We start from the raw sequence: 27,063 nt of genomic DNA, 5'->3' as shown, positions 1-27,063 counted from the left end.
CAGTGCAGGCAGCTCAGACGGCGCTGGGCAGACGAGCAGTGCAGGCGGCGTTGGGCAGATGGCCGACTCTGACCTGCTGAGGCGCACAGTAGGCCTGGTGCGTGGTGCCGGAACTGGTGGTACCGGACTGGAGACACGCACCTCAAGGCTAGTTCAGGGAGCAGGAACAGGGCACACTGGACTCTCGATGCGCACTATAGGCCTGGTGCGTGGTACCGGAACTGGTGGTACTGGGCTGGAGACACGCACCACAGGGAGAGTGTGTGGAGGAGGAACAGGGCTCTGGAGACGCACTGGAAGCCTGGTGCGTGGTGTAGGCACTGGTGGTACTGGGCTGGGGCGGGAAGGTGGCGCCGGATATACCGGACCGTGCAGGCGTACTGGCTCCCTTGAGCACTGAGCCTGCCCAACCTTACCTGGTTGAATGCTCCCCGTAGCCCGTCCAGTGCGGGGAGGTGGAATAACCCGCACTGGGCTGTGTTGGCGAACCGGGGACACCATGCGTAAGGCTGGTGCCATGTACACCAGCCCGATGAGACGTACTGGAGGCCAGATATGTAGAGCCGGCTTCATGGCACTTGGCTCAATGCTCAATCTAGCCCGGCTAGTGCGGGGAGGTGGAATAACCCGCACCGGGCTATGAACACGTACAGGAGACACCATGCGCTCTACTGCGTATACGGTGTCTGCCCGTAATCTCGCTCTCCACGGCAAGCCCGGGAAGTTGGCGCAGGTTTCCTACCTGACTTCGCCACACTACCCTTTAGCCCCCCCCCAAGAAATTTTTGGGTTGTACTTGCGGGCTTCCAGCCTTGCTTCCGTGCTGCCTCCTCATATCGTCGCCTCTCCGCTTTAGATGCCTCCAGCTCCGCCTTGGGGCGGCGACACTCCTCTGGCTCTGCCCAGGGTCCTTCTCCGTCCAGAATCTCTTCCCATGTCCATTCCTCCTTGACCCACTGCTGCTGTCGCTGCTGTCCTTTAACCCACTGCTTGATCCGGGTTTGGTGGGTGATTCTGTAACGTTCGTCTTGTGGTGATTGAACGGACCAAGACGCAGCGGGGGATGAAGACATACTGAATTTATTAAACAGACGAAACACTGACAAAACACTAGAACAAACTACAAAACAAGAAACGAAGGCAACAGACCTGAAACAAACGAACTTACATATAGACGAAGAACGCACAAACAGGACCAGACTACCTAAAACGAACAAACAAACGAAACAGTCCCATGTGGTATACACATACACAGACACAGGAACAATCACCCACAAACAAACAGTGAGAACAACCTACCTTAATATGGCTCTCAATCAGAGGAAACGTCAAACACCTGCCTCTAATTGAGAGCCATACCAGGCAACCCATTAACCCAACATAGAAAACACATAACATAGACTACCCACCCAAACTCATGCCCTGACCAATTAAACACATACCAAACAACAGAAAACAGGTCAGGAACGTGACAGTTGATATGTACATATACAGTGCATTCGGAAAGTATTCAGACGACCCCTTGACATTTTTCACATTTTGTTACGTTACAGCCTTATTAAAAAATGGTTTAAATTGTGTTTTTTTCCCTCATCAATCTACACACAATACCCTATAATGTCTCGAGATATTGCTCCTCTGAGGTAGAGTACTTCAAGATCAGCTGTAGACCACAATATCTACAGAGAGAGTTTTCATCTATATTTTTCGTAGCCGTCTATTTACCACTGTTGCTGGATCAATGACCGTGCTCAATGAGCTGTATTCCGCCATAAGCAAACAGGAAAACTAGTGGCCGGAGACTTCAATGCAGGGAAACTTAAATCAGTTTTACCGAATTTCTATCAGCATGTTACATGTGTGGGGGGAAAAAAATAATTATAGACCACCTTAACTCCACACACAGAGATACGTACAAAGCTCTCCCTCACCCTCCGTTTGGCAAATCTGACCATAACTCTATTCTCCTGATTCCTGCTTACAAGCAAAAATTAAAGCAGGAAACACCAGTGACTTGGGCAATAAAAAAGTGGTCAGATGAAGCAGATGCTAAACTACAGGACTATTTTGCTAGCACAAACTGGAAATGTTCTGGGATTCTTCCGATGGCATTGAGGAGTACGCCACATCAGTCACTGGCTTTATCAATAAGTGCATCGAAGACGTCCCCCCCACAATGACTGTACGTACATACCCCAACCAGAAGCCATGGATTACAGGCAACATTCGCACTGAGCTAAAGGGTAGAGCTGCCGCTTTCAAGGAGCGGGACTCTAACCCAGAGGCTTATAAGAAATCCCGCTATGCCCTCCGACGAACCATTAAACAGGCAAAGAATTAATACAGGACTCAGATCGAATTGTACTACAATGGCTCCGACGCTTGTCGGATGTGGCAGGGCTTGTAAACTATTACAGACTACAAAGGGAAGCAGAGCCGAGAGCTGCCCAGTGACACGAGCCTACCAGACGAGCCAAATAACTTCTATGCTCGCTTCGAGGCAATTAACACTGAAACATGCATGAGAGCATCAGCTGTTCCGGACGACTGTGTGATCACGCTCTCCGCAGCTGATGTGAGTAAGTGGCAAATGTCTACACTGGCATTATCAACCTCTCCCTGTCTGAGTCTGTAATACCAACATGTTTCAAGCAAACCACCATAGTCCCTGTGCCCAAGAACACGAAGGTAACCTGCCTAAATATCTACAGACCCGTAGCACTCACGTCTGTAGCCATGAAATGCTTTGAAAGGCTGGTCATGGCTCACATCAACACCATTATCCCAGAAACCCTAGACCCACTCAATTTGCATACTGCACCAACAGATCCACAGATGACACAATCTCTATTGCACTCCTCACTGCCCTTTCCCACCTGGACAAAAGGAACACCTACTGTATGTGAGAATGCTATTCATTGACTACAGCTCAGCGTTCAACAACATAGTGCCCTCAAAGCTCATCACTAAGCTAAGGACCCTGGGACTAAACACCTACCTCTGCAACTGGATCCTGGACTTCCTTAGGGGCTGCCCCCAAGTGGTAAGGGTTGGTAACAACACATTCGCCACGCTGATCCTCAACACGGGGGCCCCTCAAGGGTGCGTGCTCAGTCCCCTCCTGTACTCCATGTTCACTCATGACTGCATGGCCAAGCACAGCTCCAACACTATCATTAAGTTTGCTGATGACACAACAGTGGTAGGCCTGATCACCGACAACGATGAGACAGCCTATAGGGAGGAGGTCAGAGACCTCACTGTGAGGTGCCAGGACAACAACCTCTCACTCAACGTGATCAAGACAAAGGAGATGATTGTGGACTACAGGAAAAGGAGGACCGAGCACGCCCCCATTCTCATCAACAGGGCTGTAGTGGAGTAGGTTGAGAGCTTCAAGTTCCTTGGCGTCCACATCACCAACAAACATGGTCCAAGCACAGTTCATGCTTGGATCAAGTCGTGAAGAGGGCATGACAAAACCTATTCCCCCTCAGGAGGCTGAAAAGACTTGGTATGGGTCCTCAGATCCTCAAAAGGTTTTACAGCTGCACCTTCGAGAGAATCCTGACAGGTTGCATCACTGCCTGGTATGGCAACTGCTCGGCCTTCGACCGCAAGGCACTACAGAGGTAGTGCTTATGGCCCAGTACATCACCGGGGCCAAGCTTCCTGCCATCCAGGACCTCTATACCAGGCAGTGTCAGAGGAAGGCCCTAAAAATTGTCAAAAACTCCAGCCACCCTAGTCATAGACTGTTCATTCTGTTACCGCACGGTAAACGGTAGCGTCAAGTCTAGGTACAAGAGGCTTCTAAACAGCTTCTACCTCCAAGCCATAAGACTCCTGAACAGCTAATCAAATGGCTACCCAGACTATTTGCATCCCCCCCCCCTTCCCCCACACTGCTGCTAGTCTCTGTTATTATCTATGCATAGTCACTTTAATAACTCTACCTACATGTACATAATTACCTCGACACATTGCCTCTGTACCGGTACCCCCTGTACATAGCCCCGCTTTTGTTATTTGCTGTTGCTCTTTAATTATTTGTTATTCTTGTCTCTTACTTTTTTTGTGGTATTTTCTTAAAACTGCATAGTTGGTTAAGGGCTTGTAAGTAAGCATTTCACTGTAAAGTCTACACCTGTTGTATTCGGCGCATTTTACATTTTTTTATTTTTTTATTTTATTGGAGAGGATGGGAGGAGTGGTGGTAAGCTTTTGCTGGGATCCCGCCCATGTGGATGTGCAGTGTAATGAGAATACCGATGTGGTGGCTAAGAGTGCTGTGAGGAGAGAGGGGGTAGATATTCAGGTCCCACTGGGCCGCAGGGAAGAGAAATTCTTGATCCGGGAAAAAGGCCTCGATCTTTAGCAAAAAGGGAGTGGGATGCTAGTAGTAAGGGGAAGCAATCCCTAACAAAAAATGTGCAGTCAGCATGCAGTATAACTGCAGTACATTGTAGTATAACTGTAGTTATAATGCAGTATAACTGCAGTATGCTATTAATGCTGCGTCCAAAAGAACACCGTTATTTTTACTGCAGTAACTTTGAAGTGTAACTGCTGTTACAGTGCAATATAACTGCAGTACATTGCAGTTATTCAGCAATCACAAAACAGCAATCTTTTTTTGTAAGGGATTTTATTTATTGGTTTAGGGCTCTTTCACTTTTTTAAAGGAACAGGACTAACGAAGATAATTTCATGTAGGTAGGCTGTGACTGGCCTCGCACTCCAGTACAGTAGGTGGCGGGGAACGCACCTTAAAAGTTGGATGCGATCCGCCAAACCAATCCCAAAGAAGAAGCACAGGTTTGCCAGACATACTCTGACTGGACATGCCCAGTTGAGTGGGTAGCTAACGTTAGCTAGCAAGTGTGTGACAAACGGCGCCATAAACTCACTGGGATGCATTGTTGCTAGCTAGCGGTAGCTAGCTTTTTCTGATTTCCTGTCGCTGGTGTGTAGGGGACTTCGGTTGCCATAAAATAGCTTACGTTACAACCATGGAAATCGACACACTTTTGGAGGGTTTTACGGGTAAGTCAACTCGCGTTTGCTGATTTTCCGTATATGTACATGATTAACTAGCTACATTTGAATTTACAAGCGTAACGTTAAGTAGCTGCATATATTATACTCGTTGGACGGCTAACTTGGCTAGCTAGCTTGTAGCTATCAGTCGAAATTGTTAGCTAGTTAACTCGCGCTAGGCCTATTTAATTTAGATAACGTTACTGTACTTGTATAATTCAAAACGTATGTGAATAGGTGTATTGTGTTGAAGCTATTTTACCCACATTGTAGTTGCATAGTTATCCGGTCGCTGTAACCTAGTTTATGTTAGCCATGGATGGTTAATTAGTTTTCTAGCTAGGTAACGTTACTGTTAGATCACTAACGCAATGGTTGCCGTGCAGTTAATTATTGGTGCCTGCTAACGTTAACCTGCACTGCAACACTGCACATAACTTGAAATAGTTTCATATTTTCATGCATCTACGTTCAGACTTCGAGAAGAAAGGGAAGAAAGATGCCTGCCCTGCCCTGGATCAATTTCTGTGTCATGTCGCCAAAACGGGAGAAACGATGTGAGTGTCTGATAAATGATCCCAACGGTGCCAGCCACTTTTCTAATGTGAAGACAATGTGTCAATACAGGATATAAATAAAACGACTGGTAAATTACAACTCGTGGATAGTCATATTCCAGAAATCTCGATATGTTATCAAATCCAAAGTTGTTTGAGGAGACATGATTGTGTGGTCCCAAGACTGGTAGTTATCACAGCATCAAGGCTGCATCTCTGTTGGATAGGTTATAAGGTGTCTGATCTAGAGAGGATAACTTTTTGGTCTCTCATCCTTTCCAGGATTTCATGGTCACAGTTCAAAAGTTATTTCCTGTTTAAACTTGAGAAGGTAATGGATGACTTCAGAGCCTCGACACCAGACCAGCGAGGGCCAGCTAATCCTAATGTGGAGTACATTCCGTTTGAAGAGATGAAGGAGAGGATTCTCAAAATCGTAGAAGGATACAACGGGTGAGTATCCTCTACTAACCAGTGCTGAAACTTCTAATAAAACTATCATTTTTCTTGCTTTACCAGTAGGTCTTTGTGTAGCCCTAGTATACAGCCGTGGTGAGGAAAGTATACCTTCTTGACAAATATCCATATTTTCCAGGATTCCGTTCACCATCCAGCGTCTGTGTGAGTTACTGACTGAGCCAAAGAGGAACTACACAGGAACAGACAAGTTCCTCAGGGGAGTGGAGAAGGTAAGTATCATCACTTCTACTGACATCATTTCTCATAATGGGTGTTTGAATGAGGGTATTAAGCCTAGTAAGAATACCTAAGTCACATACACATGTCCTTGTGTTGATTTGAGTTAGTAATGTATTCTCGCATGGCCAAGTTTTATTTATTTTTATAAACAAGTTAGAATTGCTTGTATTAATATACAATATAAATGCTTGGGGATTGATGGTGTTTGTTTTGCAGAATGTGATGGTGGTCAGCTGTGTGTGTCCTTCATCAGAGTAAGTATTCTGTCATGTTTCTCTACCCTACCCCTTTAGTGTTTTTTTTAATAGCAAAACATACTTTAAAGGTGCTAATGTACACAGGATTTTTTGCATTGTAATTACAGAAAATATCGGTGGCTAATAGTGGAATGATAGTGCTTCACAGTATTACAGTGGTGCATTTTGATTCACTGTGATATTCTCTTGTTGATTTCTTCCGCCGGTGTGGCATCTTTTGTCAAACTGGGAAAGCTGTTCTGACTTTGGCTGTGTTATCTAGTGGAAATCGCTAATTTCCTGGTTGCTAAAATTCTACACTGTTCGCTCAATTTCCACTTATGTGAGAACAAGCACTCAATATTGTAGGGAATCATTGTACCATCTAAATCGCTGTGAAATGTATTTTCAGCAACAACAAAAATCATATTTACAGCTGTTTGAAGCTGGTGGACCAAAAAACGAAATTAACTTGTTTTGGTTCACCCTCTTCAAACAGCTGAAAATATACTTTTTTGTTATTGATTTAGATGGTACAATGATTCCCTACAATATTCAGTGCTTGTTTTCTCACAGAAATTGTGAGAAACTGCTTCCGTCCCTCTCCTCGCCCCTACCTGGGCCCGAACCAGGGACCCTCTGCACACATCGACAACAGTCACCCTCGAAGCATTGTTACCCATTGCTCCACAAAAGCCCAGGCCCTTGCAGAGCAAGGGAAACAACTACTTCAAGGCCTCAGAGCGAGTGACGTCACTGATTGAAACGCTATTAGCGCGCACCCCGCTAACTAGCTAGCCATTTCACACAGTTTACACGAACAGTGTAGAATTTTAGCAACCAAGAAATTAATTTCCACTAGATAACACAGCCACCACAAAGTTAGAACAGCTTTCCCAGTTTGACAACAGATGCCGCACCGGCGGGCAAAAATCAATAGGCGAATATCACAGCCAATCACAACACTGTGGGTAAGCAATACTGTGAAACACTATCCTTCCACCATTAGCGCCAGATATATTATGGAAAAGTGCTGAAGTTACAATGTAAAAACCCCAAAAAACAAATCCTATGTATAGCACTTTAAAGCTAACAATCACTTGGATTTGTTGAGTCACTCTGCCTCTTTTTAAAGGAAAAATGAGGCAACCAGTGTAAACAGAATGAATGGAGTGATGTTCCCTGGCAATACCGCTATTTATTCAGAAAGGTGAGAGATACCTACTTGTCAATGGTTAACTTTCAGTTATGCTATAAAAATTTACAAAAACATAAAACCGGGATAAAGAACCCAAATGAAACCCAGCAGTCTTTCTTTCCAGGGTTCCCTGAACATAGGGGGAGAAGGTTTACTAATTTACTCATACCAAATATGATTGTCAGACAGTGGGTAGCACTGTAGTGTTGCTTGAATTAATCTCCTTGTTATTAATTAAATTAAATTGCAATATGGATTCAGTTGCGACAACATTTGATTGTATGAAAGTATTAGATTATGCAGAGATTATTTTCTCTCCTTACGGTAGGAATGTAAATGGACCAGGCACCCCAAGGCCACTGAACAGACCAAAGCTATCACTATCCACCTCTCTGGCTACAAACGGTCTCCCTGACAGCACAGAAGATAAGGAGCCACTCACAGAACAAGAAGAGGAGCATGTTGTCAGGTAAATAGCATTGTGTGAAAGCCAGGTGACTGTCAGCAGAAATATAATGCCCTGATAACACGTGTAAATGTTTTATAATATATATATATATATATAAAATATAAAAAATATATATATTTAGAGCAACTGGTTCTGATGTTTTGACCCTTCTTTTAGTGATTCCTCGGTATCGGAAAGTGATGCCACACAGAGCAGTCCGATGAAGACCAAGCATCCGGAAGAGGATGCAACGGAGGCAGAGAGCCACGAAGTCAAGAGGCTGAAGTTTGACAAAGACATGGATGAAGAGGAGGATGAGGTAGACAAGGAGATGTCATGTCCTGCACCTGCCCAAAGTTCATCAGACATGCCAGAATCGTCAACAGATGTTGTTGAGGAAGAAAAAGAGAAGTCTGCTGATATGCTCACCACAGACGATCATGGTATGTATTTTGTACAATGGGGCATTTTCAAATCACATTATGTGATTTGTGAAAGGGAAAATGACATGAATCTAAAAATAACATTGCTAAAATGGATTAATTGATTTATGGAAGGAGGTAATGGTATTATTGTTCTTGCCTTCTGTCCCCCAGAGCCCTCCAGTACTCAGACAGAAGATCCCTTTGATGGCGAGGAAGAGCCATCAGAGAGGGAGGCTGAGTATGGCCCCATCCACAGTCTAAAGAGTGACAGCACCATGGACCAGTCAGAGGAGCAGCTTGCTCAGTCAGGGAATGATCTGAGTTTAGAGGAACAGGATGATGGAGATTGCAGTGACCCAGTAAGTAGCAGCAGTAGCAGCAATGGGGAGGGAGCACCCAGTGAAGAGCCGGTCCCCTCTGCCTCTCCCAGCAGTACAGCTGAGTCGTTGGCAGAGGGCGCTGCTGCAGAAAACTGTTCGGAAAGCTCAGAGATGGCAGATGAGCCCATGGAACAGGACTAACCTGAGGCTGAGGGCCCCCCCAACATTATTTTACACTGTATATTGATACCAAACCCAGGAGATCTCTGTACCACCATGGACCTGTAATCTCCCAGCACAGGGAGGCTTTTTGTGAGGCCTCAGAGGATTTTCACCCTCAGGTCTCTTCTTCACGCCTTTTTTGACCCACCCACCTCCTGACGGCCACACATCAGTCCATTTTTAAAAACTGGAACTTATCATTTAAAGTTCCCCTCCAGCTAGTTTTTTTTTTAAAGCCTGTGGCATTAAAAAAAACGACTCAGCTGTACTTTTTTATCACCTTGATAGTTTTTATTTCTCTCATGGATCATTGTCATTTTAATATTTACTGCTATTTTAGACACCAGTTCTAAAGCTGTTTGGTTAACATTGTGATAAGGAATGAATCAGCCACTTCTGTGTGTTGTGATCTCAATCTGTGGTGAACGTATCATGTTGGCCGGCCCAGTTAGGGTCTCCTCTGGATCTGTGGGATGCCTTGGTTTTTCCCTTGGTAAAGCTACCGTTCACATCTATGTTTAAATTTTTTGTATAGTTGTCCATACTTTGGAATGTAAAGTATGAAGGATTGTCCATGACACACATCTGTTTCATAAAACCACTGGAAGCCCTTGTCCTGCAAGTTTGGTAATCTTGCAAAGTAAACATACTGAAACCATGGATTGCAACGAATCCTCATGTACTATTGCACTCTGATTGAACAAAACAGATAGGGCTTTCAGAAAGTATTCATACCCCTTGACTTATTCCACATTTTGTTACAGCTTGAATTCAAAATGGCTTGAATGTTAACACACAATACCCCATAATGAAAACACATTTTTAGAAGTCTTTGCACATTTATTGAAAATGAAATAAATATCTAACTTACTAACTTACACACCCCTTTGTTATGTCACACCAAACTGAGCTCAGGAGCAGCCAACTTCCTTTGATCATCCTTGAGCTGTCACTGCAACTTGATTGGAGTCCACCTGTGGCCAATTCATTTGTTTGGACATGATTTAGAAAAGCACCTGTCTATATAAGGTCCCAGAGTTGACAGTGCATGTCAGAGCAGAAACTATACCATGAAGTCCAAGGAACTGTCTGTAGAGTGCCGAGACACGATTGTGATGAGGTATATATCTGGGGGAAGGGTATAAACATTTTTAGAGTTAAGTTTTTGCGAGCACAGTGGTCTCCATCATTGGGACATTGAAAAAATATAGAACTACCCACACTGCCTAGAGCTAGCCGTCCGACCAAGGCAAGAAAGACCTTTGGTAAGGGAGGTGACCAAGAACCCAATGACCACTCTGACAGAACTACAGAGTTCCTTGGTTGAGATGGGAGAACCTGCCAGAAGGACAAGTCTTTACGCACTTCACCAATCTGAGCTTTATGGGAGAGTGGCCAGACGGAAGCCGCTCCTAACAAAAAGGCACATGATGGAAGGCCTGGAGTTTGCAAAAAGGCATATGAAAGATGGAGCATAAGGAAACATATTCTGTTGTCTGATGAGAGACAAATTGTCTTGAATGCAAAGCGCTATGTCTAGAGAGAAACAGGCACAGCTAATCACCCATCTAACACCCTACTGTATAGCGGTGGTGGCAGCATCTTGCTATAGGGATGCTTTTCAGTGGCAGGGACTGAGAGACTGGTAAGGATACCGCGAACAATTAATGGTGTCAAATCCCTGATGAGAACCTGCTTCAGAGTGCAAATGACCTTGGACTGGGGTGAAGATTTACGTTCCAACAGGACAATGACCCCAAGCATATAGCCAAAGCAATGCTGGAATGACTTCAGAACAAGAGTTTGAAGTCCTTGAGTGGCTCAACCAAAGCCCATTGAAAATCTATGGAAAGACTTGAAGATTGCTGTTCACCACCACTTCCCATTTAACTTAACAGAGCTTGAGAAAATCTGCAAGGAAGAATGGGGGGAAATCCCCAAGTCAAGATGTGCAAAGCTGATGCAGACGTACCCAAGACGACACAAAGCTGTAATCGCCACCAAAGGTGTTTTTACAAAGTATTGACTCGGGTGTGAATACTTATGTAAATTATATGTATTTATTTTTAAATACATTTGCAAAAATGTCTACATGTTTTCACTTTGCCATTATGGGGTATTTTGTGTAGGAAAATTGAATTCAGGCTTTAACCCAACAAAATGTGGAATAGGTTGAGGGGAATGAATACTTTCTGACAGCACTGTATAGCTGTGAATCAATTGCTCTAAACATTCCAGGAGCACTCTATCCCATCGTTCTCTACCTTCTCACCTGTTGCTAAGTCTTCCAAAACATCAGAAGACAATAATATTGTCAATTTCCTGATTTCTTTTGTCTGACAGTATTGAGTGAATGCTTTTTTGTTGACCACAGTTACTGTCAGTTTTTGTGTCCGATTTACTCAAATGGTAAGAAAACATGGTGTACTTAAGTTCTCACAATCTTTTCAATTGAATAAAACTACATTTGTCAAATTGAAATGTCTATATCAGCACTAAATGTCATTGATCACAAGAATCTTGTTTGATTTTATTTTGAGAGTTTACTGGCTGCCATATCTTTACCAGTTTCTGCAACTGTCTTTTTATATATTAGGATAAACATTTCTGTAAAGTAGATTTTGTAGATTGTAATATGTGTTCACTGCCTTTGTGAAACCGATTGATATCTCTGTAAATTGAATGATTGGCTTTCAGCACAGTATTCATATGAAGCAATAAATGCTAACATTTTAAGTGTGGGGTTTGCTTAATTTGTATCAGTACGTTTTTCAAATAACTTTTGCCAACTGTGAATACATCCTTTGAATATATTATGTCCTTATCTGTACATTTTCAGAGAAAGTTATGAGAGTATCTTCAGATGGCCTTGACACTCAGGCTAATGATACTTATCCGTGTCCCTATGAAACACCTAGTCAGCAGATTACATGAGCCAAGATGTGCTAGACGGGGGTGTTCAGTCAACACACTGGGAATATCTCAATTGCATATTCCTCGCGTCCTCAAAATCCAATGGCGGAGGTCAGAGGGGAGGGACCTCTGGCTTTCTCATCCAATTGGTTTTGAGGAGGAGCCGGAGAGAGGACACAAGGAGTATGCAATTGAGATCTTCACACTGTTCAACTATAGGAAACAAGGACAGTCAGTCCCACAAGTGTGTTTTTCCAACCTCTGCCTCCTGCAACCTGTCTCTTTAGTCTATATACATTTGATAAATGTTTCTCATATCGATTTCAGGATTTTCATGTCTTCCATTCAAAAATGTAACAAGGGGTATTTGGAGACACAGTCAACTGGTAAATTGTTAGGCCTACTACTGAGCCATGGAATACAATAATAAATGTTGATCATAAAGTTGATGTACTTATGACATAATTATGCTGCAACAGAGACACAATGTGTACATTCTGTCACACAGGTTATCAAGGAAGGTCCTAGAAATAGCATCACCTTAAAGAGGGATTACCAAATGCCCGGCCTTTATGAGTCATCAGATTTGCAAACAAAAAGGAGGATCCCATGTAAGGGACGTTGTGTAACTAACCTTTGGCAAGACATGAACTTCATATTTCACCACGGGAATATACTGGGTTCTGCCTGTATATGGCTCAATGTAATTCTCTGTAGAGATGACATGGGACACTTTGCTGGACCCTGATTAAACCTAGTCCTGGATGAAAAAATCATTTTCAATTGATAGTTTCCATTGAAAGTGCATTTTAGTCCAGGACTAAACTGGGTCTGGGAAACTGGCCCTGTACCTTTTCTACAATGACTTGTATGCTGATTTCAATTTCCTCATGTCACACTATTACCATGATCAAAGAAAAATGTAAAGTCAAGGGCTCTTCCTTTTAGGTTTAGTAGTCTAAATTAGCAGTTCAGTTAGCAGTTTAACATCTTTATACCTATTATTTTGTTCACCGCCTGTCTGTTGCAGTAGTTCTAGCAGGTTGACTTGCCTTGGACTGACTGGACTTCTTACACTGACGCTTGAGCAATAGAAGATGGACAATAGCAAATCTTCTCGAGAACTCACTATGAACAAATTGATCCAGACAGTAGGCATGTATTCCTAATCCCATGTGTCATGTGATCTACATCAGTCCTTGCCCAGTCTCTACCATCAGTGGAGAATGGTCAGACAAGGGGTAATATAGTAACTCACTGTTTCTGTCCGCAGTGTTTTTGTTTATGTGTGGTACCTTTATGGAAATATTTAAAAAATGTCAGTAATAGTACAGACACAGTGGACTGATTAAAAAGTTGCAGTTGTGATGGAAATGAGCACATAGTTGGAAGAGCAAAATAATTTGTGGAATGTCCAAAGAGTAGAGCTACACCCCTGACTGACACAACTTTCAACCATGAGAGACAACTTCTTCAACTAAGGAGTTCAATCAAACATGAGCGACAACACCTTCAACTAAAGAGGCTCATCACAGTATTTGAGAACTATTTCCGTGATGGGTCAGCGACTGAGTGAGGAGAGTGATTCAGACCAGGAAATTAATGCTGCAGAGCTGCAGGACTGGTATAAGAAGTTTGTGGTGGAGTGCCCAAGTGGAACACTCTTCATGCACGAGTTCAAGAGCTTCTTCGGTGTTACTAACTACAAGGAGGCGGCCGATTATATTGAGAATATATTTCGCGCATTTGACAAGAACGGAGTAAGTAGCTAAAGATGATGGGGGCCTTTGAGGGCCACAGTGTCCACATGTCATTCAAGTGATAACTGTTGAACATCACTTTCTCTTAATTTCTGTTTCAAAATATTATTTTATAATTTCTTTCCTTTGCAGGACAATACAATTGATTTTCTAGAGTATGTTGCAGCCTTGAACCTGGTCTTGAGGGGCAAGTTGGAACATAAACTGAAATGGACTTTCAAAATTACGACAAAGATGAAAGTGGCTGCATTGACAAGACAGAGCTGCTGGAGATTGTAGAGGTAACAGACGTTCAAAGATTATTGTAGGATTACATAAAATACAGTTATGATATCCCATACATATATGGGATATCATTCCAAAATCTGCTTGTCTTCGCTCTCAGTTCATTTACAGACTGAAGAAAGCCTGTAATGGAGAACTGGATGCAGAGTGTAACCTCCTGACCCCAGATCAAGTGGTCGACAGAATATTTGAACTGGTTGATGAAAACGGAGATGGTGAGGACGCTTTCTTTATCCTTTTACTGTTCTCTGACAGCTTGATCTGTGGTTTTAATAATGTAATGATGTTACAGGTTCTCACTGTGATTCCATATCATTATGACTGTGTGTAACACATTATTGTGTGTAAAATTCTAAAGTATTTAGAAAATTGGACCATTGGACAATGGGTGTTAGTAATGTTTTTCCCTCGGTGTAAACAGTGTATGGTTTCAGTAGTTAGTGAGTAATGCTAACTGTCTCTTCCCTCAGGGGAGTTGTCTCTGGATGAGTTCATCGACGAGGCCAGGAGAGACAAGTGGGTGATGAAGATGCTGCAGATGGACGTCAACCCTGGGGACTGGATCAGTGTATGGCGACGCAAGAGCTCTGGAGCGAGCTCTGAAGCTGAACCTCTGTAATAAGTTTATAGACTTCTTTCAATTAAAATTTGAATCCATCTACCAGCAGCTTCAACTATCCTGTGCCCTGCCCCTGTGCCCAGGTGGTGGCTGACACTACCACCATACCCATGGGGACTATGGACTCTTGAGCAGAGGGGGCAACCGTTGCTGTAATACCCTCTCTCCCCATAACCTGCACACCACACACCATAACTTGTTGCTTCTTTTATAACTTTCTTTGTTTTCTCTTTTGAAATCCCTAATGTGTACATATCTGCGCGTTTCTGTTCCCACTGATGGTTATGTGTGTGTTCTACTGACCATGATTTCATTTTGTATGTGCAGTGTAAAGTAAAAGTGACCAGTGTTCTCCATCTCTATACGGTTGAAAGACAACATGCAGTGGCAGATCGTAAAGTTTATTTTGCAATTATGTTTTGCTAGGGAAAAATGTCAATGGTTAGAGCTGACAATAATATAGTATTCCGGTAGCAGACTTGGTTGTTACATATCTGGCACAATTTTTGCATTTGTAGAACAAATGTTTTTGTGTATGTTGAACAGTAAATGTGTATGGAGATGTATAATAAACAAACCAATTTTATGGAATGTAAGTCTATTATATAACCCTGAATAAATGCTCTATCAATTTCAGAGTATATGAGGGTAGCTCGTACATCACAATATCATGAATAACTTGACACTATGGAAATCATACTGCCCATCTTTGACAGTATTCACTTCATCACATTCCAGAATGGATGGTGGAGGTAGGCACTGGAGCAGGAGCAGAATCAACCTTCAGCTCCTCCTACCTCTAGGTACTTGTAGATATTAAATGATTGGATAGGTTTAAGCAGCTTCACCTTGAGTAATGGCGGTAGGCGGCAGATAATTGCGGCTGGTAGAGCTTAATGAGTCGACAAGACATGGTGGCAAATTCAAGATACAAGAACCATTTGAACCATTTGCTACTACAGCGGATAAAGGAGTAGAAAGTGCGTGGAGGTTTGTGGAAATGGACATCAAGGAAGAAGGAAAGGAGCTAAGTGTAGAGGGAAGCAGTGTGGTGAGGAAGATTTTAGTCAAGTACAAAGAGAAAAAATGTAACCTGACAAGAGTGAGGATTTATTACCTGCGTGCCATGTGCGGGTTTGAGCCTTTTTTGAGAGAATGGATCCTTTCCTTCTTGTGGATCCATATGTGGTGTCAGGTTGGGTGGAGAAGACGTTGGGGACTGTTGAATCGGTGAAAGTAACTCGAAGTGGACTCGTGATGATATTTGTGTGTCTTCCGCCAAGAGGGAGCGGGCACTCTGCACCATGCACCTTGGGACAAGACCTGTGACTTTCTTTACTCCCTGGAGCAGGGCGCCATTGAAAGGAGTGATAACTGGTGTGGCGTGAATGTTGAGAAGGATCAACTGAAATGGAAGATTCCCGGTGTTTGTGATGCACAGCGTTTGGTGCGATGCAGACCCGGTGGAGAGCGTGATGAAACAGAGAAGACACTGTCTTTACCCAACAAAGTCAAGTTAGGATGTTTACAGTATTTTAGGTGTCAAACTTATGGTCATGTTGCAGCAGTGTGTAAGAGGGAGATTCCTAGATGTGAGAAGTGTGCAGGAGACAAAGGAATGTGTAGTATCGGTGGAAAAAGCTGTGTGTTAACTTTAGGGGTACCCATGTTGTTGGAGATCATAAGTGTCCGGTGAGAGAAAGGCATGTCGAGGTTGCTAGGGTGAGAGTAGTACAGAAGGTGTCGTATGCTGAGGCAGTGAAGAGAGTAGTAGAGGAAGATGGATCCAGGGCGAGGGATCCTAAGACGATCCCTGTGAGTAGCCCGAGGCCACTAGAGAGTGATAGGAATAACATGTGCTTCAGTAAGATTAGCTTCTTAGCATTCATACCCATGGTTATCAACTGTACCGCAGAAATGGAACATAAATTACAGAAAATAGATGTTGTGGTGGCAGTTGCAGAAAAGAGCTTGGCTGTACAAAATGTTACTGCAAAAGAGTTACAGCACGGTGTGTTGAACAATGCCCTCTCAGGCTGACGGCCTGGCATAGGATCAGATAGAGCCAAAGTAGTTGAATAGTGGTGAGGTTTTAATGGGTGTAGGGTTAGTTGGTAGGGCAATTTTTATTCGTTCTTATTTGCCTCCTCTTTGTGTGTCACAGTGTAATTAATTAACAAGCCAGAACAGTAGGCTGACACAGCAGGGGGCAGCATGCACCTCGAACGTTTATATTTGCGGACCACGATAATACCATCGAAGAAGAATAAGAAGAAGCGTCAACATCTCCTTGCCTTCTGATAGGCTTACTTACACCTTGTGGCAAAGAAGAAGTAGATTGCTAGCTAGAGGGTATATGCTAGCAGGGATACAGCTTTTGTCGAATTAACGTCAAAAGTTGGTTATTCTTTTCATTTGATCTAATCATCCCAACCTGCGGCGTAAATTCTAACCTACGAAAAGTAAAATCTGACAAACTGGATCCTATCTAGTTCTAACCCTTATAATACCTACATTGGTGAAATTGAAAGAGAAATTTAACGACTTCGACACTAGCTAAGTAAATTGATACATTTGGGAAAATGCACCATAGCTAGCTAGTTGCCGTGTGCAATTTTCAGACAAATGTGCCGGCTCTGTAGATGCTAAAGCTAGGGTCAGGGAGGCACTGCATAGCTAGCTGTGACTGTAGTGATATAACTAGCTAATGCAGCTTTAAATAATCAATGCACTTTCATTTTCTCGCAGTAGCATTGCTTTCCCTCGCAGATTAACAAAACAGATTGCCCATCTGTCCCACCTGGTTGACTACAGCTCACCTGCCAAAGTATTGTCAACCGCATCTGTGGAGCCAGTGCGCTCTATTGACAGATCGAAGGTAAGTGGCCAGCATGAAAACGCCGTAGTTAGCTAGTAGGTAATGCTGCCATACCGTTGAATGGCATGTAATCAATGGCTATAATATGTTGTTACTTATTGTGAACAGTCCTATTTAGCAAGCTAGCCACTTTTTATGGCAAAACTCTTTGGATAGTGGTTTTGGGTAGTGGTGACTGGTTCTGTGGTGTAATGCTGCTCTCTCCTGGCCAGCCTGCAGAAGGCATCTGGAGCCTACATCATGTGAAGGGGGACCTGTTCTCCGGTCCTGAAGATGAGGCCCTAGCCCACTGTTCTCCGGTCCTGAAGATGAGGCCCTAGCCCACTGTATCAGCAAAGACTGCCACATGGGGGCTGGCATCGCAGTTATGTTCAAGAAGAAGTTTGGTGGAGTGGCTGAGCTAAAGGAACAGAGTGAGTTGTTCTGTATAATGTATTATTAATGTATTATTTGTTATTACGCACTGCATGCAATGGACGTCTGTTGTGATGTGCCCTTTTCATTTTAAAATGAGCCCTGAATTTGGAAAAGCATGGCTTATATCATAAGCCCATGTCATTGATCAAGATCACTGTTCACTAGTTTTGCTTTACTTCACAGAGAAGGTGCCAGGACAATGCGCTGTACTGAAAGGACACTAGCGTTTTGTGTACTACCTGGTAAGACAGTTGCCTTGTTAGTTTCATTCAACCAACAAACATTTTAAAGCATTTTTTTTGTTGTCTCTGGTTGTGTCATGCTCTATTACAGATAACAAAGGAAAAGTACAGCAACAAGCCCACCTATGACAGCCTGAGGCAGAGCCTTGAGGACATGAAGTCTCATTGCTTGAAAAACGGAGTAACTGCAATATCAATGCCTCGGTTTGTATGAATACATTCTACACATAAAAAGGTGTCATTAAATTATTTTAACATGTCAATCATTTCCATTTGGTCCATTGGCTGTGGCCTTGATCGACTGCGCTGGGACAAAGTGGAAAAGATGCTTGAGAAGGTATTCCAGCCCACAAGTATCAGTATCACTGTGTACACCCTCCCTGTAAAACCCACAGGGAAACCAAGTCCACGGGGCAACCAAGTTTCCAATGATGTTTTCTGTAAAACAAAATGACGTTAAACTCACAGACAATATATCAGCATACTGGTATGCATCTGTACAAAGTTTGCCCAAGGCTGTACTTTTGAAAGAGAATAAACACACTTTTCCTTGAAATCATACCCCCTCATCTCTACTTTACCCCTGTTTAATTGTTCTCTGAAATTACATGTTCATATTTTGCACTTTAATTACTGTCCTATATAGTAGCAATATCATATTCATTGGAATTCTCTCCACCAGAAGGGGGCACCAATGATTGTTTTCTCTTGTTCTGTACTGCTTTTTGTCATATGCTGATTTTAAATACCCTGTAATGTTGATTTTTTTTGTAACCCTGTAAGTACCTTACACGAGCATGAATAATAAAAAGTAAATTGTGATTTTAATTTCACAAGATAATAAAATCTGTTTTACACCTTTCACTAGACCTGTGGTTCTTGTGTAATATACAGAAATTTTCTGCTTAGTGTAAATGGTGTTATGCCATCATTGGAGCATATTCACCTTATGACTAAATGTAGCTATATCACCCATCATACAATACAGGAGGGCATATGATCTTCACAAATACATCTAGTCACTCCTACCTATCTCTTCATTTACTGACTATGCTTAATTCACTGTGCTGTGATTCAGGCATTGCTCATGAGTCACAAGCTTGATGCTTAGTGGTTAGAGCATTGGACTAGTAACCGAAAGGTTGCAAGATCGAATCCCCTGAACAAGGCAGTTAACCTACTGTTCCTAGGCCGCCATTGAAAATAAGAATTTGTTCTTAACTGACTTGCCTAGTTAAATAAAGGTAAATAAATAAAAATGCTGTTGACTGAAAGCTACCTTGAATGTGATTCTAATTCTATGACCAACACAGCAGGGTGCAGATATGGCCATGGTATTGTATGATGTAATATTGATCTTGAGTATATTGCACTCTAACGCAACTGAAAGACAGTGTAGGCACCAGATGTAATGGAGAGTGGGGGTGGGGAATCTGCCACCACAATGTCAAACCCACAGATCCATTTTATGTGTAATATGGGAAAGCCCTCCTGTACATCATGAAACTTGATTCGAATCTACACCAAACCATCTATCCTTTCGATGGATTGCCTGTAGTAACATTACTTGAAACGAAGAGCATATTAAGTTAACAATTATAAATATACATTTGGTTGTGATAACACAAGCTTACAGTAGTTAGCTAGACAGTGTACAGTCTCAGTCTTTGCCCCCTGGCACCCACTCCCTATACCTCCTTCTTTGGTGCACCAATAATTCATGAGGAAAATGCATTAGCCGCTGTGTACACTGCGGCTGCCTCCCTCTGTATTCCTAGCTGGAAGACTGTGCTTCGGCATCACTGCATCCGACCCCCTCCTCCTCCCATCCCCCTTTGCCCAGCAATTAGACTGCACACTGCAGCAGAGCCACCTAGTCGCTCCGCTAGCCCTGGAAAATATCCCTTTATCTGGCCTCAGACTCCTCTGACACCCCACTGTACTGCAGAGGTTCATCACAGACTGCAGACATGCAGAGGTGGTCCTTGCTTATGTCTCAAAGTCCTCCTAACCCTGGCAAAATGCTGCATCCTATCTCGGTGTGTTTGTCCTATGGCATTGATTTCTTCCTTAGCTCTCCCTCCTAACACTCAATCTCAGTTTTTTTTCCATGTCCTCCCTCCTTCCATCCTCGCTTCCCCTTCTTTTTTTACGCTCTGTGTATGAATTTGCAGAGCTCAGCACTCTTCTCCACGGGAGCTTCAGAGAAAAAAAAGAGACGAGCTAGGTGGGAGGGGTCCTGATGCACCATGAAACTGCCCTCTCCCAATTAAAACAGAGAGCTTATGTTATTGAAGAGCATCTTAGCCAATGAGGTGGTGGCGCAGGCAGATACAGCAGTAAAAAAACAGAAGAACGAGTGGACAAGAAATAAATTGCAGTGAGTGTGTAGTTTTTATCCCTCCCAAGAGCTGATTTTGATCAATTTACTGTAGTACTCCAGTCTTAGGGTGATTGTGTGTGGATGTGAGGCAAGAGTCCACAGAAGGACTAAGGAAAGGTGTGTTCTAGGACTATACTGTAGTAGTCCAGGCTTATTCATTCTAACACTGGAAATAAGAGAAAGTAATTATTGAAGGAATATTTATTCTCTTTTCTTCATTGTCTTTTTTGTTCTGTCTATGTCAAAGTGCCCTGAAGCCGCTAGAGAAGGTTTTCTTGAGGAGGAAGAGACCCAGCACCCAAGGTATGCTGCTTTTCACATCTACTGTTGGGCTGGTGGGATGCTTTTGAAGTTATCTATTTTTTTCTTCAATATCTAATTTATATAATTGAGCATATGTTTCTCACACTGGGTTATGACATGAAGTGATATGGGAACTAAATCATTGGTAATTAATTTGGAGATTTTTTTCTTTTTTAATTTGAACATAATTGAGACTTGACAGGGAAGGAGAGAGAGGGTGGGGGAAGGCTAGAGCGGGACTCTCTAATGCTTCCAGGCAAGTTACTCTCTGTTACTCTCTGTTACTCTCAGCGCTGACACGGCTGTCAAGCGCTGCAGTATCCCATTTCAGTCCATAGCGGAGCTTCCCCAGACCTCAGCATCTTGCTGGTGTGTGGCAGGGGGACTAAATATAACCATGTAGTTTTGGTGAATTCAGAGCAAACTTGAAGTTTCATGGGACATCTGAGGCTTTTGACAGAATGTACTAAAAACATTTTATAACAGTTTGATGTTGATGGTTCAAATTTGAGGTCAGGTGGGGGACAGGGGTATCATTTCACTGTGAAATATATGTAACGCAAAATTATAGTCCCGAAATGGGATGGTGTGTGCACTCGTATGTGTGGACTCTCATTTCGTGTGCAGCCGTATGTGAAAACTCTGTGATGTGATGCATGCATTTGGGTTGCTTAGATAACACATGCATTAGGAATGGTGTGTGAAGCTTGATTAGTCGGGTTCACTGCTGTTCAGGGACTTTCCTTAGTCTGTGCCTGCAGCCACAGTGAACTATCTGACAGGGAGTGTAGGCTGGGCTGTAGGGGTCTCCTTCCAGGGAAAGAGGAGGGCTTCGCTCTCACCCGTCAGTGGTCACACAGTAGGATCCGCAGAGGAAAGTGAAGGCCAAGGGAATTTTAAAGATTTTATGAAGGGCTACTGGACACATTCTGTAACAGATGGATGAAGTGTTTTCTAAATATAAAATAGATTTTCATCATACTAACATCATTCATGAAGTGTATTTACACTTCTTTTGGTCATTGTAGGGTAATTTGATGTTTTTATGACCTTCAAATGTTTTGGTGTGAATAATTTACACCTGCCAGCAGTGGGCGCTGTTACTTTCATCTGTTAGCCTTTCTAAAATATTTCAGATGTGTCATCATAGATAGTACTGTAGAATGAGTGAAGATTATATTTGAATGATTTGCTGTTTATTTTGAAGGAGCAGCTCTGCTATCCACAGTTGTAGGCTATTTATCTGGAAACCAGATAAATGTGTTAGTTCTGTGTTAGTTTGGGAGAGTAGTGTGAAGAATCTGTGTTTTAAAATGATTCACAGACCATGTCCTCATTCTGTCATTGAAAAGCAGCTGCAAAAATCTTCTGTGGAAAAGCACTCTTCTTATACTGCTAAAAGGAATTGGGCGGGATGTTTTATAACCATAGATGGAGACGGGCTCCAGCACTTAAAACAAGCTCAAGTCCTCATAAGTGGAAGGTACCAGTGGTAAGGACAGTAGGCAGGAAGGGAGGAAAGCTAGGGAGGGTAAGGGACCCCTTCTGTCCTGACCAGAGCTGTTAACCCCTAGATCCTGGCTCTATAGTAGTCAGACCCAATCTCCCATAGATGCCATAGGAGCTTTGTGAGTTTATCCAATCTAATATGGCAGTTGTGGACCAGGCAGGGAGAAAACCCAGTTTACTATCCATGTATCTTTGCCTTTCTAGAGCATGGTGGCTCTTACAGCAAATTACTTTTGCTTTGAGACACAGCAGAACTATTTTAGTGTGTCCCGTCCTCAGCATTTTGTTTTACACTACCACTGCCAGCCCAGTACCATAATGAGAGACGATTGTACCTGACGAGTAGTACCTACCCAATTCTGTGAGCAACTTCAACAATCATCACATCCCTTCCTGTGCTTGCCAGTGGCCACGATGAATCACACATGAAAACACAGTCAGAGCAATAATCTTCAAATGGAAAACGTCATAACCATGCAGTTTGTGAGGTAGGCCCACTACTGTGTAGGCTACACTTACAGTGAGTCTAACATGAATTTAACAAAAATTACCAAATTATTCATAGTAAACTTAGATTTAGCATTCTGGAAAATGAGTAATGTATGAGCTGATGGATATTTTGCAGATGAGGTGAATTATTATGCCAACAACACTTTAATGACGTTGCCACCCATGGCGTTATGGAAGACTGTTCCTCTTCACATTATCCTGAGGATGAGGTGGAGATACTCCCAGCAGGGTAGAGACATCATGCTGAGGAAGACACTCAAATAGCACAGGCGCCTAATAGCAACACTGCAATGATACCCCTCACTGTGCCCCAGTATAAGCTGCTGTCCTCTAAGACTGAAACTGTGAGAAGTTGAGAACCACTGAATTTGAAGGAGCCTAAAAGTACTTATCATAAATTAGCATAGTTGGATTTGAAACATCTGATATCTCGCTGTTGGCCAAAATCTTAAGAATATTGTAATCAGGGTAAAACAGCTGGTGGAATCAAGGAGGTATTCAGTCTTCAGTCAGAGGACCAATCACAACAGCAGCTAGAGAAAAACTGATTGCACAGTGAAATAGTATGGCTCCAACTATCCAATCACTCTTATGGAAGAGACAGGTAATGGATAATCAAATCATGCATGTCGGAATATCAGTAGATTCAATATTCACGAGTAGTTTCTACTTAAATACTCAATGAGAATTTGGTAATTTAAGGGTAATGAAAACAAACCTCATCGAATTTTGTTGTTTGTTATTAGGGCATTATGCTACTCTTCCTGGGGTCTAAACAGGAATAAAGTAAAACATCATAATAAAACAATGCATCATACAATACATTGTGCATAATACAAATGTAATATCAATATAAAATGTACAATATTACAATGTGTGTGTGTCTCTTCATAGTCCGTGATGCTCCGTGAGGTGTTGTTTTATAATTTTTTTAAATAAGATTTTACTGCTAGCTTGAGTTACCCGAGGTGGAAGAGAGTTCTATATAGTCATCATGGCTCTACATAGTACTGTGTGTTTCCTAGCCTCTGTTCTAGACATAGGGGCTGTAAAGAGAGCCCTGGTGGCTTGTTTTGTCGGGTATGTATGGGTGTCTGAGCTGGAAAATTATGTGGATATATTGAAGCAACATCTCAAGACATCATTCAGGAAGTTAAAGCATGGTCGCAAATGTGTCTTCCAAATGGACATTGACCCCAAGCATACTTCCAAAGTTGTGGCAAAATGGCTTAACCTGTTTGGGCTGCAGCCCGACACCGGTACACTTATGACAACATCCAGCTCAAGTGCAGGGCGCGAAATTCAAAAGTTTTTTTTTTTTAAATATTTAACTTTCACACATTAACAAGTCCAAGACACCAGATGAAAGGTGCACATCTTGTGAATCAAGCCAACATGTCCGATTTTTAAAATGTTTTACAGGGAAGACACAATATGTAAATCTAATAGCTAACCACGTTAGCAAAAGACATCAATATTCTTACTCCATCAGTTTATGACTCGATCAGTAACTATCACAAATTCGGCCAAATAAAGATAAAAATAGCCACTAACCAAGAAACAACCTCATCAGATGACAGTCTGATAACATATTTATTGTATAGCATATGTTTTTTTCAAAAAATTTGCATATTTCAGGTATAAATCATAGTTTACATTTCAGCTACAATCAGAAATTGCCCCGAAAGCAGCCATAATATTTACAGACACCAACGTCAAATACCTAATTACTCATCATAAAACATTTCTGAAAAATACATAGTGTACAGCAATTGAAAGACAGGCATCTTGTGATTCTAGACAATATTTCCGATTTATTAAATGTTTTACAGCGCAAACAAAATGTAGCGTGCTATTAGCGTAGCCACAATAGCCAGAAACACTTGGGCGCCCACGACCAGTCAACATGCACGACAGATATTAGAAATAGCATCATAAAATGTTTCTTACTTTTGGTGATCTTCCGTCAGAATGTTGGACAAGGTGTCCTTTGTCCAGAACAGTTGTTGTTTTGATCTGGAACGGCAAATATCCCTCTTCATTTAGCATGGGCACTTGCCAAGTGGCACGGATCACTCCAACGTCAACAAAGTTAGAGAACGGAACACGGCAAAACTCCCCCAAAAAATTCAAGAATCTGATTAAACTATATTGAAAAAACATACGTTACGATGATATGGTCAAATGTATCAAATAAAATCTAAGACGGAGATGTTCGTCGTTCATAACGACAGCTAAACAGAAGGCATATCCATGTCCTCTTTCGCTCGCTCCAGAAACAGGATATGGATGGTCACGTCAAACAAAGACCTTTTATTCCACCTCAGACCAAGATAGACACGAAATTTCTTCTCTCACCGCATCTTGACAACCAGGGGAAGGTGTATGAAGTGTATGTAGACTCTTACGTATCACGCCCATGTATAGGCATGCAGTTGAACAGAGCATTGATTTCTGACATTCCACTTCCTGGTCAGGAAAAGTGCTGCAGAAGGAGTTCTGTTTCACTCAGAGAAATAATTCAAACGGTTTTAGAAACTAGAGAGTGTTTTCTATCCAATAGTAATAATAATATGCATATTGTACGAGCAAGAATTGAGTACGAGGCCGTTTGAAATGGGCACATTTTATCTGGCTACTCAATACGCCCCCTGCAGCCATAACAGGTTTTAAGGACAGCAAAGTCAAGGTACTGGAGTGGCCATCACAAAGCCCTGACCTCAATCCCATAGAAAATTCACCCAACTTATTGTGGGAAGCTTGTGGAAGGATACCTGAAACGTTTGACCCAAGTTAAACAATTTAAAGGCAATGCTACCAAATACTAATTGAGTGTATGTAAACTTCTGACCCACTGGGAATGTGATGAAAGAAATGAATCATTCTCTCGACTATTATTCTGACATTTCACATTCTTAAAATAAAGTGGTGATACTAACTGAACTAAGACAGGGAATTTTTACTAGAATTAAATGTCAGGAATTGTGAAAGACTGAGTTTAAATGTATTTGGTTAAGGTGTATGTAGACTTCCGACTTCAACTGTATATGCGTGCTTCAAGGCAAGCAACACTGAAGCATGCATGAGACCACCAGCTGTTCCGGACGACCGTGTGATCACGCTCGCCGTAGCCAATGTGAGTAAGACCTTTAAACAGGTCAACATTCACAAGGCCTCAGGGCCAGACGGATTACCAGGACTTGTCTTCTGAGCATGCTCTGACCAACTGGCCAGTGTCTTCACTGACATTTTCAACCTGTCCCTGGCCGTGTTTGTAATACCTACATGTTTCAAGCAGACCAACATAGTCTCTGTGCCCAAAAACACCAAGGTAACCTGCCTAAATGACTACTGACCCCTAGCACTCACGTCTGTAGCCATGAAGTGCTTTGAAAGGCTGGTCATGGCTCACATCAACACCATAATTCCAGAAAGCCTAGACCCACTCCAATTTACATACCGCCCCAACAGATCCACAGATGACGCAATCTTTATTGCACTCAACACTGCCCTTTCCCACCTACGTAAGAATGCTGTTCAATTACTACAGCTCAGCGTTCAACACCATAGTGCCCTCAAAGCTCATCACTAAGATAAGGACCCTGGGACTAAACACCTCCCTCTGCAACTGGATCCTGGACTTCCTGATTGGCCGCCCCAAGGTGGTAATGGTATGCAACAACACATCTGCCATGCTGATCCTCAACACGGGGGCCCCTCAGGGGAGCGTGCTTTGATTTTAATTGATTTAGTGTTTAGCTAATAATTTGTCCCAAATGCAATGTTTTTAGTGTCCATTATGAGCACCTCCTCAAGTAAACAATCCTCAGGGACTGTAAAGCACCTCAGGAAGGGGTAGATCTGGTATAAAGCACCTCAGGAAGGGGTAGATTTGGTATAAAGCACCTTAGAAAGGGGTAGATCTGGTATAAAGCACCTCAGGAAGGGATAGATTTGGTATAAAGCACCTCAGAATAGGGGTATATCTGGTGTAAAGCACCTCAGGAAAGGGTAGATCTGGTATAAAGCACCTCAGGAAGGGGTAGATCTGGTGTAAAGCACCTCAGGAAGGGGTAGATCTGGTATAAAGCACCTCAGG

At 42.6% G+C, this 27,063-nt stretch overlaps 2 protein-coding genes and 2 pseudogenes across 5 annotated transcripts in view; all 4 read left to right on the top strand.

The window, feature by feature from the left end:
- Nucleotides 1-4,811: 4,811 nt before the first annotated feature.
- Nucleotides 4,812-11,881, top strand: LOC129830003 (serine/threonine-protein phosphatase 4 regulatory subunit 2-A-like). Its single transcript, XM_055892116.1, has 9 exons — nt 4,812-5,046; nt 5,516-5,597; nt 5,880-6,050; nt 6,193-6,286; nt 6,513-6,550; nt 7,668-7,742; nt 8,059-8,199; nt 8,356-8,621; nt 8,775-11,881. The coding sequence occupies exons 1-9, from the start codon at nt 5,013-5,015 to the stop codon at nt 9,122-9,124; spliced, it is 1,251 nt and encodes a 416-aa protein (XP_055748091.1). The 5' UTR covers nt 4,812-5,012; the 3' UTR covers nt 9,125-11,881.
- Nucleotides 11,882-13,614: 1,733 nt separating this feature from the next.
- Nucleotides 13,615-14,722, top strand: LOC129829368 (guanylyl cyclase-activating protein 2-like; annotated as a pseudogene).
- A 2,271-nt stretch (nt 14,723-16,993) lies between these two features.
- On the top strand, nt 16,994-19,123 carry LOC129830002 (ADP-ribose glycohydrolase OARD1-like; annotated as a pseudogene).
- Nucleotides 19,124-20,618: 1,495 nt separating this feature from the next.
- The window catches only part of LOC129830000 (synaptotagmin-2-like), a 103,602-nt gene continuing 97,157 nt past the window's right edge, over nt 20,619-27,063 (top strand). For 3 of the 4 annotated variants that reach the window (XM_055892108.1, XM_055892106.1, XM_055892107.1), the window contains exons 1-2: nt 20,619-20,759; nt 20,890-20,945. The gene's annotated coding sequence lies outside the window, so the exon portion shown is untranslated. The remainder of the gene's footprint in view (nt 20,760-20,889; nt 20,946-27,063) is intronic. The other variant, XM_055892112.1, reaches the window with a different exon arrangement.

The sequence above is a fragment of the Salvelinus fontinalis genome, chromosome 31 (genome assembly GCF_029448725.1).
Source record: "Salvelinus fontinalis isolate EN_2023a chromosome 31, ASM2944872v1, whole genome shotgun sequence".
In the NCBI taxonomy this organism is placed as follows: Eukaryota; Metazoa; Chordata; class Actinopteri; order Salmoniformes; family Salmonidae; genus Salvelinus; species Salvelinus fontinalis.
This window is presented reverse-complemented; position numbering and strand designations above follow the sequence as displayed.

Excerpts from the sequence above, each read along its gene's own strand:
- LOC129830003 (XM_055892116.1), top strand. The coding sequence starts at position 5,013 with ATGGAAATCGACACACTTTTGGAGGGTTTTACGG. Across the intron at positions 6,051-6,192 it reads ATCGTAGAAGGATACAACGG|GATTCCGTTCACCATCCAGC; the intron begins GTGAGTATCCTC and ends CATATTTTCCAG. Across the intron at positions 7,743-8,058 it reads ACCGCTATTTATTCAGAAAG|GAATGTAAATGGACCAGGCA; the intron begins GTGAGAGATACC and ends TCCTTACGGTAG.